We start from the raw sequence: 17318 nt of genomic DNA, 5'->3' as shown, positions 1-17318 counted from the left end.
GTTTTAGTCATGATTTTTTGTAAAACCGTGACCATATATATATATATTGTGACTTTTAGTCATGCCATTGATTGACCGTGACTGTAGGGGAAGCTATAGTCACGAATTTCTCATGACCGTGACCAAATGCATAGAGGTTTATTTTAAATATTTTGAACCTATGGTCACGGGGTTCACATAATCGTGACCAAAAGTCTATTATTTATTTTAAACCATTTTTTGGGTTATCTATTATAATTTTTTAGAAAATTATATATATATATATCATAAATAGAAATTATCATTAATAGTAATAATAATAGTTCTTATTAATTATAAAAAGTTTAAAGTTATATTACTATATTTTTTTTAAGTTAAGAAACAAATTAGTGTGTTACCTATTTTTCTTTAGTTAAAATAGTTTAATTTCCTTGTTATGATTAATGTTTTAATAAGAAGCAAAATAAAGTTTAATATGTTAGTTTAAAAATATGATGGTTCAATTTGATATTATTTGATAAAAAGTTTAAATGCAAGTGAGTTAGTAAATTAAAAACAATTTTGATTTTATATATGATAAATAATTCTTATTATATTTAAAGTATCAATAGTCGCGATAACTAAATTTTACTACGAACAATTACTAGTAAAATTGTTTATAGTTTTATTTAATTTTCAATCATAAAATATTTTTTAATCTTTATGATTTTTGCAATACAGAAATAGTTTATAACTACAAAAATAACATTCTTTGTTTATGATTAAAAATAAAAGTTCTAAACTTTTATAATTCTTAAATTTGTAAAATTAACAAATTTATAAAGTTAAAATTCATGGAAAAATATTCTTAAACGCACCATTCTTTGTTTATGTTTATTATATTTAGTACCAAATGGAAGTCTGAAATTCTGTTCTCCAAATGTATGATGAAATTAAGCTACAAGCATATGGGATAAGGTAGAAATTAATATCATTAAATATGAAAAAATGATACCATATGATAAAATAATAATAGATTGGTATAAGATATAAAGGGACACGTGACTGAAAATAATGAAGACAGAGTAGGAGTAGAATGCACATGTAACATTTCCTAGCACCTTAGGCCCACAAAAATACTATTAAATTATAGTTTTATTTGTGAAGTATTTTGACATTTTCATAAACAGTTATACAAAAAACAGTTTTTTAAAACATTTTTAAAAATTTGTTTGCGGATGTATTTTAAAATAAAAGTCGATTTAGAAACCTATAATATTCTCAATATATTTTTTATGTTTTTAAATATGTTTAAAAAATAACTTTTATATGTTATATTTTATTTTTAATTATTCTTTGTATTTATATAATTATTTTTGAAAATATCTTTTACTCTAATAAGTGAAAACAATTTAAGATAACTAAAAATATTAATATTTTTTTAAAATATCTTATTTTTTGTTTTTAAGAACAAAAAATTGTTTCCTCTCTATGGTTTATTTATTTATTTATTTATTATTAAGAATAAAAAACTGTTATAATTAAAAGCTCGTTAGCAAACACTGCCTATACCTTTGAATTATTTTAGAAAAAGAACATTTTATATATGATAAATAATAGGTTTTATAATAAGATAAGTTATTATTAGAAGATTTTATTAAATTTTATCATCATTAATATTAACATCACTAAGAGCAGTTATTTCTTTTTTAGTAAACTTAAATTTACTAAACATGTTTAACTATTAAAATTTTAAAATATAGAACTTGATAAATTTCTAATATAAAATTTTAAAATTTTAAAACTTGATAAGCTTGATAAAACTTTGAAAATAACAATTTTAAAATATAAAACTTGATAATTTTCTCATACATAATTGTAAAATTTAAAATTTTAAAACTTGATAAAAAAATTTAAAATATAATACTTGATAAATTTCTAATATAAAATTTTTAAATTTTAAACTTGATAATTTTAAAAATTGAAAAACTTTATAAAACTTAATAAAAATTTTAAAACAACACTTTGAGTAAAACATTGAACTTTCAAAATTAATTTTAAAATTTAAAATAATTGTAAATTTTAAATTTTAAAATAATTGATAATAACCACGGCCAACATTTTAACCCATAAAATGTTAAAATGAGATTTGAGAATAACCATATATAAAGCCATAAATATAAAGTCTCACATCACTTTCCAATATAATATATCACTTTCCAATATAATATTTTAACTATGTGGGCCTTAACCATTGACTTTCCAATATCAAAGACACAGGCAACGTTTTAACCCATTTAACCATTGAGTAAAAGCCTTCTCCCAAACATTTCCAATATAAAAGCCCCTCTCTTCTGCCAACAAAACTCAGTTTCTCTTCCTCTCCAATACCCACGGCCATAAAACCCACAAAATCTACCCACAGCCCCCATTGCTTGGAGGAAGCCATTTCCGGAAAAAGCTTATGGAAGCCATGCCGAAGAAGCCCCATGGAAGCTATGGTCCATAAAGCCAAAGCCACCTCCAAGAAACTCCCGTAAAAATCGTTTCTCTCTAGGTTTTGGTGAGTTTTGGGATTTTTTTTTTTTTGAGTTTTGTTAATTGGTATTTTGGAAATGTTTGTGATTAGGTTTGAGATTCCATTGTTATTGGGTTTATTTTCATTTTATTGGGTTTATTTCCATTGTTATAGGGTTTTGGTGCTTTTGGAAAAACCACACTTAATTACTTCCTAAGGTACAATTTCTCTCTAGTTTCTCTCTCTATTTTTTCTCTCTATTTTTTCTATGATTTAATTCTGATTTCATTGTTATTGGGTTTATTTCCATTGTTACTGTGTAATGAAAGAATTTTTCTTTTGTTTGTTGCATTCTCTTCAATTGCCTATTTCCATTGGGTTTAATTATTGTGTTGAAAATTTGATTAGTTTCTAACAATGTTGTTTTTTCTTTGTTTTTGTAGCTTTGAGTTTGTGAACATGTTGATATGGATTAAAACCATATATTCCACACTCCACGTTTCTGTTGCTTTGTTTCTTTGTTTTTTTTGTCCTATTTATGAGTCTCACAAACAATAATATTTTACAAAATTTTAAATATTTTATTTGTATATCAAATAGTCATACAATTAAGACACATCACTTTTATGAATATTATTTTCCATGTAAGATAGATTTTTATACCATATGTCACACTTTAGTTAAGGATATGGTAATTTAAACAAATATTTTTTAAGATAGTCCTAAAAATTATTTTAAATTTTATGATACCCATTAAGTGTATTAGGAAATTGCCTTTTCAATTAAATATTAAAATATTTTTTAAAAGACAATTTTAAATTTAAATTAAAATTATCTTCTTTTTTTTAAAAGTAATTTTAAATTGCCTTTTCAATAATATTTTTTTAGCTTTGGGAACTCATATTACCAACTATCTAAAATCCATGATATTTTAAGTAGATAAAAAAAAATAGAAAGTAGATAAAAAAAATTATAATTTAAGAACTATTAATTATATAATAAGAGATACAAATAATTATGGAAAAGTTTGTATACAAATAACTGTTTAAAAAAATAATTATATAAATATATAAAATAAAATATTATATATAAAATTTATTTTAAAAATATTTTAAATTTTTAAATATTCTTTTGTTTTATTAAACATAATTATTAAAACTCTTTTATAAAACTCTTTTTAAAAATAATTATCAAACATGCTATTAAAAATTTTGAATCATAATTCTTTCTAAATAAATTCATTATACAATTAATAATATAGAATGAAACTTAAGTATGTAATAGCTCCCACCATAAGTCCCCTAAAATTTAATGATTTTCCATGTGGCATGACATCATGTCATAGTCAAATCATTTCCATCCTAAAATAAATAAAGAAATTTACAATGGTGGTGCAAACTAGATTGCAATGGTGGATTAATTAAAGTTAAAGTAAATCCCTCAATGCATCCAAACTTACATGATTAAAGAAATTTTATAAATTAGAATTATGAAATGAATAAAATAATAAAGGATAGATTATTGATTAGCTTAATTGGCAACTATTTTATAGGCGTCGAGATACAAATAAGAGATACAAGTAGATATTTTATTTTATATATACAAATAATTATTTTTTATTTTTTATATATTTTTAAAAATAAGTGAGTCAAAACCCACTTTTCTTAAAAAAAGAAAAAAAAAGAGTTTGAATTGAATTTAGGTAATAAATTAGATTAGATAAAACTTCCTATACGTGATTTATTAAAATTTTGACCAAATACATTTAATTTTCATTGATTCCAAATTCCTTTAATATATACATATATATAATTTTATTTTTTTGGATAGAGTTTGAGTTGGCAATCAACCAAACCCCCGATCCACATGAGCTACACGTTACAGCCACTAATGCTGAGTTGGATATAGGCCCTGAATCTGCATACATATTATAATCTAAAATTCATGATATTTTAAGGAAATAATTATGTGACTTATGAAAAAATGCATTTCACAATATTTTTAAATGAATTATTTATAAAAAATTGGGTTTATATATGAATTTGCATATATATTATAATCTAAAATTCATGATATTTTAAGTAGATAAAAAACATAGAAAGTAGATATAAAGAAAATTATAATTTAAGAACTATTAATTATATTATATGTACCTTCATGAAAAATAGATGGAGAAAATAATTTTTTTTATCTTTGAATTCCCAAATATAATTTAAGAACTATTAATTAAACCATGCTTGACTTTAGTGAAATATTTACATTTTTAATTATAGTGAAAAGTAAAAAATAAAAAATAAAAATTTTAAAAGTGATACAAATAAAATCTATTCTCAAATTTATATATTTCTTTTTATGATTTAATTTATAAGTCGTGTCTTTTTTTTTTTATTTAAAATAAAGTAATTAGTTTTTAAAGTTTAAAGATAGTAAACTTATATAATATTTTTAATTAAATATACTCTCAAATAATATCCTACTTCCAAAACAACTTCTCAACAAAAACCATTTTTTATTAAAAATAAATAAATAAAAATAATACCAAACCTATTCTAGAAAAAGAATAGGAATATTTAGAAAATTTTTGTTTTGCACCCAAATTAGAAAATTAAGAAAATTTTTGTTTTGTTTCATCTTATTTATACCTTACACTTTCGTTACTTCATGATATAAGATATGCATATGTTGCATCTATTGTGAGGCCTTATCTATGATTTTATATTTTATTATTGTTACTTGTGAACTAACCCTCGTTGATTTTATGCAATAGAAATATTAGTAATTCATTTATATAAATTATCGAATGTGTTAGTTTCATTGTGTGTTTTTATCTATTTTTTTCTAATATTATTTGTCATTAATTTTATCATTTACTCATTTTCATATTAGAAAACCCTAGAATTCTCGTTCAAGTATCCTTGCTTGACAAATGTCTCTTTTATCATATATTAAAAACATATAAGTTGTAGACGTGTGGATATGATTATTTATTGTGGTCATATTCAAGTTTTCAACCTATATGTTTTGTATATGATTGGTAGAATTGTCTGCAAATGATGCTTGAATTGTCCGTTTGGACAGTTTGGAAATACATAATATCTATGAAATCACACGCTTATGCTTTAACATATTGATAAGATTTGACAGTGGTTCCCCTTGTTCTCTGGGTGCATATTTGGACAAGGTGACATATTGTTAGCAGCTTAGTTAAACTAACTAATAGTATGTTTATACCTTAGCCAATTCGTGTACTTGGAGAACTATGGGGAAATGCTGCCGAAATTTTATCAAAATGAAACTAAGCATGTTAGTGATTGATTCATAGGGATTATGTATTTCTAAATGGGATAGGAACCACTACCAAATATAGGAGTTTGAGATGATAAAAAACATATCACATTCATTATAAGTTGATATGAAGATTCATTGTTATGTGTTTGAAGGGTTTAATTTGCGGAAGTACGAGAAAAATGCCAATAGATAAGAGTTGGATGCAGAAGTCAAGAGTAAGTAGTGAATATCATAAAGGAGTTTTGGAGTTCTTAGATTTTGCCTTTACCAATGCACCTGGAAAAGAAATGCTCCCATGTCCTTGCATTCGTTGCAATAATTGTGTTATGCAGAAACGAGAAATCATGTATGACCATTTGTTGGACAATGGGATAGCTAGAAATTATGTGCGATGGTTAATGCATGGGGAATATGAGTTTTGTGAACCTGCGAATACTAGCACTAATGAGTCTGATATGCATGATGAGATGGAAGAAATGTTAAATGATGCATTTGGAATGTCAATGCTAAATGAGGAATCTGAACGAAGTCCACATGTGCATGAGGAGTTTGAAAAACCGAATAAGGATGCAAACAAATTTTATAATTTGTTAAGAGAAGCAGATCACGAACTATATCCAGGGTGTAAAAAATTCACAAAGTTGTCTTTTATCATAAGATTATTTCATATGAAGTGTCTTAATGGATGGAGCAATAAGTCATTTACAATGTTGCTTGAATTGTTGAAGGAAGCACTTCCTGAGGGTGAGACATTGCCAAGCAACTATTATGAAGCAAAAAAACTACTTCGTGACCTTGGCCTTCATTATATCAAAATTGATGCATGCCCCTCAGATTGCATGTTGTATTCAAAAGAGCATGCAAATGCAAATGAGTGTGTTGTTTGTGGTGTCTCCAGATGGAAATCGAGTGATGATAATTCTACAGATGAGTTCACTAAGTCAGTAAAGAAAAAGAAAATTCCTGCTAAGGTCTTGCGTTATTTTCCCTTAAAACCAAGGCTTCAAAGGTTATATATGTCATCTAAGACAGCTTCTCACATGAAATGGCATGTTGATGGTCGCATGGAAGGTGAGATGATGAGGCATCCAGTGGACTCTTTGGCTTGGAAAAATTTTGATAATGTATACCCTTCATTTGCATTAGAACCTCGAAATGTTAGGCTCGGTTTAGCAAGTGATGGGTTCAATCCTTTTGGGAATATGTCAATTTCATATAGTATGTGGCCGGTGGTTCTTATTCCATATAACTTACCACCTCGGATGTGTATGAAACAAACATTCTTCATGTTGTCACTACTTATTCCTGGTCCAACTGCACCTGGGAATGACATTGACATATACTTACAACCATTGATAGATGAGTTGAATGACTTATGAGAGGTTGGAGTTGAAACATATGATGCTTCAACAAAACAAAATTTTTGTATGCGTGCAGCTATATTATGGACCATCAATGATTTTCCTGCATATGCAAATCTTTCGGGTTGGAGTACTAAAGGGAAATTTGCTTGTCCTATTTTTAATAAGGATTGTTCTTCATATCGATTACAAAATGGACAGAAATGGTGTTACATGGGTCATCGTCGATTTTTGCCGATTGATCATAGATTTCGATGTGATAAAAAGTCCTTTGATGGAAATGAAGAGCATAGAGCAGCACCTAAACATTTGTCTGGGGAAGATGTTCTACATCAATTAGATGGAATGGAACATATTACTTTAGGGAAGACATAAAAAAATAAGATGTCAGCAAAAAGAAAAAGAGAACATGTTGAACTTGAGCACAATTGGAAAAAAAAAAGCATTTTTTTCCAATTGCCATATTGGAAAACCCTCATTTTGCGTCACAATTTGGATGTAATGCATATTGAAAAGAATATATGTGACAGTATAGTTGGCACCTTGTTGAGTATCGATGGTAAATCGAAGGATAACTTCAATAGTCGTCTTGACTTGTAAGCTATGGGTATCAGAGATCAACTTCACCCCATACAAAGAGGGAATAGGGTTATGTTGCCTGCTGCATGCTATTCACTAACTTCAAATGAAAAAAAGGAATTCTGTAAATTTTTGAAAGAAGTAAAGGTTCCAGATGGTTATGCTTCTAACATCTCTCGGTGTGTACAAGTGAATGAAAGAAAGATATTTGGGTTGAAGTCTCATGATTGTCATGTTCTCATGCAACAACTCCTTCCACTTGCAATTCGAGGAGTTCTACATAAGAATGTTTGTGCTGTTATAGTTGAACTATGTAGTTTCTTCAAACAGTTGTGTTCTAAAGTGTTAATGACTGATCAATTAGAGCACCTTGAGAATGACATAATAGTCACACTTTGCAAATTAGAAAGAATATTTCCTCCATCATTCTTTGATGTTATGGTGCATTTACCTATTCATCTTGCAAGTGAGGCAAAGATTGCTGGACCAGTGCAATATCGATGGATGTTTCCTATTGAACGGTATGTTCTCATTCAATTAATCTTATGTATATTAGGTTTCATATAGTTCATGAAACAAATCTATCATGTTGTGGAATGACAGGTATTTACGTACATTAAAGTCTTATGTCCGTAATAAGAGTCGTCCAGAAGGTTCTATTGCAGAGGGGTACATAGCAGAAGAATGTACAACCTTTTGTTCAAGATATTTGCATGATGTTGAAACGAAGCATGACCGTGAAGAAAGAAATTATGTCATTGAAAATAACATAACAAATGGTGGAGGGTTAACCATTTTCAAATGCATGGGACGTACAACAGGAAAGTCAACATCTCGTGTTCTTAGCACAGAAGAATGGTCCCAAGCACATTTATATGTGTTGACTACTTGTGAGGAAGTGACGTCATTTATTGAGTAAGACACTTATTTGAATAAAACTTTATATTAATTCTCATACAAAAATTTAATTTTGGTATTTGTGAGCATTATAATTAATTTTTTCATTTTTATCAGAGAGCATAAGCAATCTATAAGGGTTAAGCCTCGTATTCGTGCACGGGATGTAGATTTGTTTCACAGAAGAGAATTCATTAGTTGGTTTGAAGAACGTGTAAGTTCATGCACTACATAAATTGTTCTATTATCTAATACACATGTATGTATTAACATCTTATATTTGAATATATAGATTATACAAATGCGACATGAAGGTCCAATTTCTGAACACATACTATCATTGTCTCGTGGACCAAGTACATCAGTTACATGTTATAGAGGATACATCATTAATGGGTTCAGATTTCACATAAGAGAACGAGAAAAGGGAAAAAAAACTCAAAATAGTGGAGTTGTTGTGACCGCAGAGGTATCAAGCTTTGCAAGTGCAAGAGATAAGAACCCAATTCCTGGTCATGTTTCTTACTATGGTGTGCTAACTGATGTAATTGAGTTACATTACCTTGGTGGAAATAGAGTTATTTTATTCAAGTGTGACTGGTGGGATGTAATCAATAGTGGAAGGGGAATGAAGAAGGATGAATATGGGTTCACGTGTTTGAATTTTGAACATACCATATGCACAGATGAGCCATTTGTGCTTGCATCTCAAGTAAAACAAGTCTTCTATTTTCAAAATTCAAATGAGGAAAATTGGCACACCGTTGTAGATATACAAACTCGAGGGGTTTATGATATGAATCAGAAAGTATCTACTAATGATCCAGAGCCATATCAACAGCTTATAACACTTCATAGTCAACGTGATGTGCATGAGTTGATCGAGAATGATTTAATCAATTGGGATAGAAATGATATTGCAGGAGAAACTATCCAAACAGATGTTCTACTATCACAACAAAAAAACATTGTTGAAATAGATAATGAATTCATTCATGATGATGATATAGATGATGTGTAGCTAATAGTATTGGTAAGTACATAAATATATACTTACCAGATATACAAACACTACAAGAAAAAAGCGAAATAATGACGCTTTTTAAGCGTCAAGAAAGGTAAAAGATGACACTTCCTCGAAACGTCATATCTGCCCCTGTCATTAAATGTTACAATTAACAATGACACTCCCAAGAAGCGCCATCTTTTATTAATGCCTTCAATGGCGCTTTAAGAAGTGTCATCCTTAAATAATGTCAACATTGACACTTGTGAAAGCATCATCTTTGAACATTTTTATTGAAATAAATTTTATAAAATTACCACTCTTGACACTTTTACGAACGCCATCTTTGGTTTAATCTTATTAATGACACTTTTAAAAATGTCTTCTTTATTTCATGTTAACAGTGATGCTTATAAAAGCGTCATCTTTGAACAATTTCTATTAAAAAATAATATTTTGATTCCGTTATTAAAACAATTGATTTCTTATATAATTAAATTAAAAAAAACAATTACAACCAATAAAATAAAATCGAATTTAATTAATTAAAATATATCTAAATATTGATATACATGAACCTAATTTAAACAATTAATGTAACCACCTATATATATATATATATATATATATATATATATATATATATATATATATTAATTACACATAAACTTGTTAATTATATCAAAATATTTCAATAAGAATTTCTAATTCTAACATAAAGAACAAACATTGGTACCAAGACTACTAAAATAAACCATAATCTTTAAAAGCATAGTTCAACCTCCTAATGAGTTCACTGATGTGATCTTCATGGTTTTTGACTTCGTCTTCTTTAACACAATGGTTTCTCTTCTTTTAGAAAACAAGTTTCCTTTACAACCTGTAAATAAAAATAAGGAAGAGTAGAAAACATCTAAATTATATATACATACAATAAATAATAAATATAAATGAAATTATAACCTTCACAAAATTAATTAAGGTTATCAAGTTTGCTTACATGAATAATCCCCTTAGCCTCTTACATACATGGATTGTGCTCCTTTCAATTCATTATACGGAGAAAAAAAATTACATTATGAAGTGTTTTCAAATAAAATATAACAGATTATTCTAATGTAAATAAAAAGCTCTCCATTGTCATCTCTATGTTGCACCTTTAGGGCATTACTTCAAGAAAGACCTCATAACAGAATTCATCAAAGTAAAACTAGACATACAAAACATTTCATTAAGGAGACCAATGAGTTGAAACTAAATAAATAAATTCATACTCTATCAACAAAATACCCTGAACTACAATTTCAACTAACATATTATGCTTTCCCCAAAATAAGGAAAAAAATGTACTTAAATTATTTTTAAAAGTTTGATTTTTTATTCAACAACATAGAAGAAATAAATTATGTTTTTATGGGATAAAATATTGTATTTTTAGTATAAGTTAATAGTTAAATTAAATCTTTAATAAACTCATAGACTCTAAGTGAATAAATATTCATCAAACACTTATTATAAAGTGTATATATGAGTTAGGATTGCTCCGTATGGACATTTAATGGTGAACTCTTAAAGCATTATTGAATACAAGAATAAGTCCTACAAATGCACAATAAATACAAATACCAAGGTCCAAACATGATGAAAACCATCACATTATCACTATGTTATTATTAAATTTTATTTTTAATTTCTTATATTTTTATTATTTTTATTTATTTGACTAGTTTTTATTTTTTACTAGTTCCTTTGATTTTTGTTTATTTTGATAATAAGAGAGCTTGTAATTTACTAGATGAGGTATGATAAAAATCCTAAGATAGGAAGTAAAGACTTATTTTTATATTTTATTTTAACAAAACCAAGAAACATGACATTGCTTGTTTAAGTTATCATAAAAATCTTATGTAATTATAAAAGTAAATAATTAAATCATAAAGTTATAGTACAAATAGAATTCTATCTTATTTAAAATATTTGCATCCCAACCTGCCAAGATTGGAACTTAATCCCCAAGAAAGTAGGCCCTTTCAGTAATAGATAAAATTTTTAAGTCCACATGTTTAATGGGCTTTATTGCTCAAAAGTGAAGCATAAGTCACCATATCCTTGAAATTCAATAACCAAAATTTGATGAGTTCTAAAAGAATGATTTTTCAAAAATTTTACTTGACCATGAAAATTTTAAAATAATACCAATATGGAAACTATATTCCAAAGGATTTAAATAATATATATATATATATATGGATTGAAATATAGCAAGAACAAGGGTTAAGAAATCATTCCAGAAAGAGTTCATTCAAAAAAAAAAAATTTCAGAATAGTTGTCATCACTTATACCAATAGATTTAAATTTTCATGTATTGAATCAAGTTGGGACTTGTCTCATTTAAAAAATAATAGAAAATACCAGAAATTTTCTTTTTGCACAAAATCCAAAAACCTCTCTAACCTATTGAAAAGTCTTAAAAATGCACACTGTTTTAGGTTTTTCAATCTGGAAGGACTGTTAGCGAAAGAGTTTAGTTACTAAAGATGATAATATAGTCATTTTAGCACAACATTATCACCAAGTGTTCTTTGATAACCCAAATACATTTTCCTTTAGTATCTCAAATATTTTCATATCATGTGTAAAACGTGATCTTAGAAGATATTGTCAGATCTAAGTTATATTTTATACAAAATTTATCTATTTAGCTCATTTAACCACAAAATACATGAAGCAAGAAAAGCCAAAAAAAGAAAAAAAATGAGACTTCCAACAAAGAGTGCTTAAGCAAAAGAGTTAAAGAGTTGCAAGAATTAGTGCTAGACTATAAGGTGCAATATACTATTAGTGATACTGAACCATTTATATCCACATTTACATTTCATTAAGTCTAAGCTAAAAATGACAAGAAAACAATACCTGTCAATATTCATTTCCCTTGCCATTCTCACTTCATCTAAGAATGACTCCATAAATTGACAATTTGAGCCAGGCTTTTTCTTTCCCTGTGAATTAGACAGCTAGATGTTATGCTTATTTAACCAATGCTTCTAGTAGCAATCATATTCCCATTATAAGACGTCATTTCTCAAGATAAGGACTACTGAAATATATACATAGCTGATTTAAAGAAATGAATAAATTTCTAGATAGAAAAATCTTGATTCAATAAAAAACTTAAGCAACTCCAAATAGCACAATTGCATGAAGAAAAACAAAAATATAGTTTGGGAATTTTTTAAATCATTTTAGTATTTTTAGGAAGTTAAACCATAACAAGCATTAGTTTATGCTATAATCAAACTAATGACCACTAAACATTGCATCCTACCTAACCAAATGAAAATGGGAATTTATTTCCTATTCCTAATGGCACTGTAGCGATTGGTGGTGGTTGAGGCAATTTAAGATGAGAAACTACTCTAAGAGCCAGTTAGTTGTACCATTCTCACCTGCAACCTTGTAATTTAAAATTATCTTGTATAACATAACAAATAAAACAAAAATTTTAAGGTTGTATTGTGCAAAAATTGTTAAGTGATCTAGAAAAGTAAAGGTATCCCAAGGGTTATTATTTAACAAATGAGGTACTCACTATTATTCTCAATCTTTTCTGAATTTGGGAGGCTAAAATATCTCCACTGTGCTTGAGCTTCCAAAAGACGAGGCCTGATTTTGAATCAAAAACCTACTTTAGATGCTTATAAATCAACTAGTTAAAAATGGGCCCTTCCTAATTAAATAAAACAAGCAAGGAGAAATTAAAAAAAATAAAATTATGAGAGATGCCATGGAAGGGGCCTGATGGGTGGCTTAGTAGGACAAAGAACTGGATCTCTTTTCTTTATTATAAGAGCAAAGCACCTCATTCCTTTACAAGATGCCAAATGCAACTCAATTATTTTTTTGTTATCTTATTATTATTAATAACTATTCTCCAGAACAGATCCAAAAAATGAATCCTTGGAAAAATTCAAGTTAAAAAAAAAAATTAAATAATGATAATGATAAATAACAGGAAAAAAAAAATCAACACCACTTAAAAATGATTTATGCTTTCCCTAAATCAAGCAAACTAAAAAAACATGAAACGATTTGTGTTTTCCATAACAAAAAAAAATGATTTGTTCTTTAGTATAGATCTGAAAAAAAAATGATTTCTTGGAAAAATTCAAGTTCAAGAAAAAATAATAATAATAACGATAATGATAAATAACATTAAAAAAAAACACCTCATTGTTCACAAAACCAAACCAATCCAACATAATAAAAAAGACACAAAAGTTCCTTCCACTTTCTCTTCCTAAATACTCACCAATCAAACTGAGAACAAGCAAACAAACCAACCAGATCAGAGATTTGAAAACTCACCTGCTATCACAGAGGATGATGACCTTCAGAAGCATACGCCTACTAGAAGCCATGGAATCAATGGAGAGAATCGAAATTAGGGTCTTGGAGAAGATTCGAAATCAAACCTTAGAAATTCCCAATTTCTTTGGATTTGAAAAAAATAAATAAAAAGTCCCCTAGTTTCGTGGAGGCTTCAAGCCTTCAACAGAGACAAAGAAAATGGGTCGGCCAACAGTATTATATTATAATCCCTCCTTGAACAGCAACGAGAAATCAACACTAGTTAGAAATGATTTATGTTTTCTCCAGATCAAAAACTTTAAAAAAAATAGAAAATAAAATAAAAATGCAAAAAAGAAAGCTCATCCAAATTAAAGTCATTTTCAGTGTTCTCACAAAACAATTGTGTAGCCTTGGTGAGATCAAGCTTGTTGGAAGCAGCCCCTCTAGCAAGATCTTGCAATTTCTTTGGTAATCGAAGAGATGACGTGATGAATGGAGGATTGGAAAGAGGAATTGAAGAAAGGACATGATGAATGGAGGACGGGAGAGAGGAAGATAGCGGTGCAGAAAGTAAGGCATTGGGAGGGGAGTCACCTTCTGTGGCAATGATGGTGGGTTGCCAACGTGGGTATGTGCCCTAAGTTTTTTTTATGGCTATCAGGGTTTGAGGGTTTCAAAGAAACAGGGGATTTATATAGGAGAAAATAAAATGACTCTTCTAATAAGTGTCAAGGTTGTACATAACACAAGCTCCTACCATGACGCTCTTAAAAAGCGCCAAGGAATAGACACCAAGTAATAGAAACGTCATTATAATATTTAAAAAGTGTCATTGTTCCTAAAACGCCAATATTAATCCTTTTTTTCTTTAAATATTGACACTTTTTATTAGCGCCAAGATATGAAACGTCATTATATTAGTTTTTTGTAGTAGTGAAATTGCAATTTATTTCAATTATTTATGTAACTTATTTTGTATTACTTTTTCTAATTTACTTTATTATGTAGGAAATGTCACATCGAAGAGGAAGAGTACAAATAGTGTCTCCAGAAGATGAGTTGGACAATCTACAACAACTCTTAGACATACAACCTGCTGCAACTACTACTCCTAGTAGTTCTAATCCTTTTGATTCTTCAGATCCTTCTGATTCTTCAAATCCTTCTGTTGTTGGTATGATTAAGAAGATTATGTTTAACTTTACATATGATAAATGTGTTTACATATATTTAATTTCTTGAATGATAGGTTTTTAATGTTTAATTTTATATAAGATAAGTAAATTATGTTTCTTTTAATTTCATTATTACTCTTAATAGGTTCATCCTCTAGCAAAAAAAGGACACGTGGCCTAACACGTAACTTAGATTTACTTAGTATGAAACCCGGGGAAAAAAAAACTACACGATTCAATACCAGAGGACAAGTTGTTTATGATGGAAAAGGGGAAAGATTGTCAAGCTATATGGGAACATTGGTGCGATCTCAACACAATGTACCCATCCAAGTTCAAGATTGGAATCATGTTAGTGAAGATGTGAAGGAAAAGATTTGGGCCTTAGTATTGGTATATGTTAGTTAATATTCAATCTAAATTGTAATGTTATTTTTAAAAAATGATACCTCTTATTTAAACATGACATTTTAATGCAATACAGGAAAAATATGAACTAGAAGAAACATGTAAGAGCTACATTCTTCAATGTTGTGGAAATTTGTTTAGAAGCTATAGAAATAAAATGAAGGCCAAGTATTATAACCCTTATAATACAGATGAGGAGAGATTGTGCCATCGACCTCCACACTTATCGGATGATGATTGGAGGTGGCTCATCCACTTTTGGGGTACACTTGAGGCCAAGGTAAAGATAATGATCTTTTCTTGATAATGTATCTTATGATACTCATATTCACATAAAATGATATTTATTAGTTATATCTAACCTAATACTTCATGTATATAACTTTTATTATGTTTCTATTACCTATATAGGTAACTTGCTATTTTTTAATTGATGTAGGATATCTCAGAAAAAAACAAGGCAAATAGGGCAAAACAAGTGATAAAGCATACATCGGGATAAAAAAGTTATGTTCAAATTCGATATGAACAGGTTGAAATTTATTATTAATATGATTTGTTTGTACATAAATAATTCATCATAAATAACTCAATTGTTTTACTTATAAGAATAGGCACAAAAGAAGGAGGATCAAAGTGAGCCCAATAGAATTGAGATGTTTGCCCTGACACACACAAGAAAAGATGGGACGCTTGTTGATGATCATTCTAAGGAGATTATGGTAATGAAGTAAATAAATTTTATATACTTGTATTTCAGTCATAGCCTCATACTAAATTATTTTAAAAGTCTAACAATTTTTTATTTTTTATTTTTTATAATTCTAGGATCAATTTCAACAATTACTATCTCAACCTGAGGGGACATCTTCTTCTACTTCTGCATCATCTGGAGCATCTACATCTGTATCATCTACATCTGTAGCATCTACATATGTAGATGAGATATATACTCAAGTCATGGGTCCAGAGAGGCATGGTCGTGTTCGAGGGTATGGATTTGGTCCTACTCCTACCTCAATCTTTGGTTCTACTAGTAGGAGACAATCAGGAGTTATTCTTTCAACACAACTTGAAAACGCCCAAGAGATGCTAATAGCTGCAGAACAAAAGTTTACAACTGCAACTGAAGAACTCTCAAATGTGAAAGATGAACTCTCACATGTGAAAGAAACATTTGAAGAGAGGTTGATAGAAGTTCAAAAGAAGACACGTGAAGAAGTGAAAGAAGAGTTTGAAGAAAAAATGATGGAAATGCAAAGAAAAATGCAAGCACAAATTCAAGAACAGATGATGCAAATGATGCAACAATTTCAGCAAAAGCAGTAGACATTTGAAGATTTTGCTATATCTTTATATGATAGATTCTCTTAACTTTTTTTGAAGATTATGCTACTTATTTATATGATAGATTCTCCTAACTTTTTTTGCTTTCTATGACTATTATGTGATGTTTGGTTGGTTGATTTGTTTTATTATGTTAGAATGTGAAACTAAATTTGAATCTCTTTGTTTTTTGTTTGTTTGGTTTTTTTTATTTAATGACTTATATTGATATATAAGTTTTTAACTAGCTTGGAATAATTGATTGTAATATATTGAAATTGGTTTAATTGTTTAATTGCATATATAGGTCTAAAATGGGTTTGTTTGGGTTTATAACAAGTTTGGGAAATTTTAATTTATAAAAAACCAATGTCCAAAATATAACATATTTTAGTCACGACCACTAAAAAATTGTGACCACAAGTGTGCTTTTAGTCACGCTTAAAATGAA

The 17318-nt window shown here is 28.2% G+C and overlaps 2 protein-coding genes and 1 long non-coding RNA gene across 3 annotated transcripts; all 3 read left to right on the top strand.

Moving 5' to 3' along the window:
- The first annotated feature begins 2328 nt into the window (after nt 1-2328).
- On the top strand, nt 2329-15084 carry LOC104877665 (uncharacterized). The gene is made up of 3 exons (XR_009465116.1): nt 2329-2521; nt 2651-2694; nt 14967-15084. It is a non-coding gene; the product is annotated as an uncharacterized LOC104877665 (long non-coding RNA).
- A 24-nt stretch (nt 15085-15108) lies between these two features.
- LOC132253269 (uncharacterized) lies at nt 15109-16068 on the top strand. The gene is made up of 4 exons (XM_059735011.1): nt 15109-15132; nt 15279-15526; nt 15618-15821; nt 15981-16068. The coding sequence occupies exons 2-4, from the start codon at nt 15338-15340 to the stop codon at nt 16041-16043; spliced, it is 456 nt and encodes a 151-aa protein (XP_059590994.1). The 5' UTR covers nt 15109-15132; nt 15279-15337; the 3' UTR covers nt 16044-16068.
- Nucleotides 16061-17047, top strand: LOC104877653 (uncharacterized). Its single transcript, XM_010646425.3, has 2 exons — nt 16061-16263; nt 16370-17047. The coding sequence occupies exons 1-2, from the start codon at nt 16198-16200 to the stop codon at nt 16868-16870; spliced, it is 567 nt and encodes a 188-aa protein (XP_010644727.1). The 5' UTR covers nt 16061-16197; the 3' UTR covers nt 16871-17047.
- The last annotated feature ends 271 nt before the right edge of the window (nt 17048-17318 follow it).

Source organism: Vitis vinifera, chromosome 2 (assembly GCF_030704535.1).
Source record: "Vitis vinifera cultivar Pinot Noir 40024 chromosome 2, ASM3070453v1".
Classification (NCBI taxonomy): Eukaryota; Viridiplantae; Streptophyta; class Magnoliopsida; order Vitales; family Vitaceae; genus Vitis; species Vitis vinifera.
This window is presented reverse-complemented; position numbering and strand designations above follow the sequence as displayed.

Bases quoted from the DNA above. Each gene is read 5' to 3' on its own strand.
- LOC104877653 (XM_010646425.3), top strand. From the start codon at position 16,198: ATGTTTGCCCTGACACACACAAGAAAAGATGGGACGCTTGTTGATGAT. The intron at 16,264-16,369 runs GTAATGAAGTAA...TTATAATTCTAG, and splicing joins ATCATTCTAAGGAGATTATG to GATCAATTTCAACAATTACT.
- LOC132253269 (XM_059735011.1), top strand. From the start codon at position 15,338: ATGAAACCCGGGGAAAAAAAAACTACACGATTCAATACCAGAGGACAA. The intron at 15,527-15,617 runs GTATATGTTAGT...AATGCAATACAG, and splicing joins AGATTTGGGCCTTAGTATTG to GAAAAATATGAACTAGAAGA. The intron at 15,822-15,980 runs GTAAAGATAATG...TAATTGATGTAG, and splicing joins GGGGTACACTTGAGGCCAAG to GATATCTCAGAAAAAAACAA.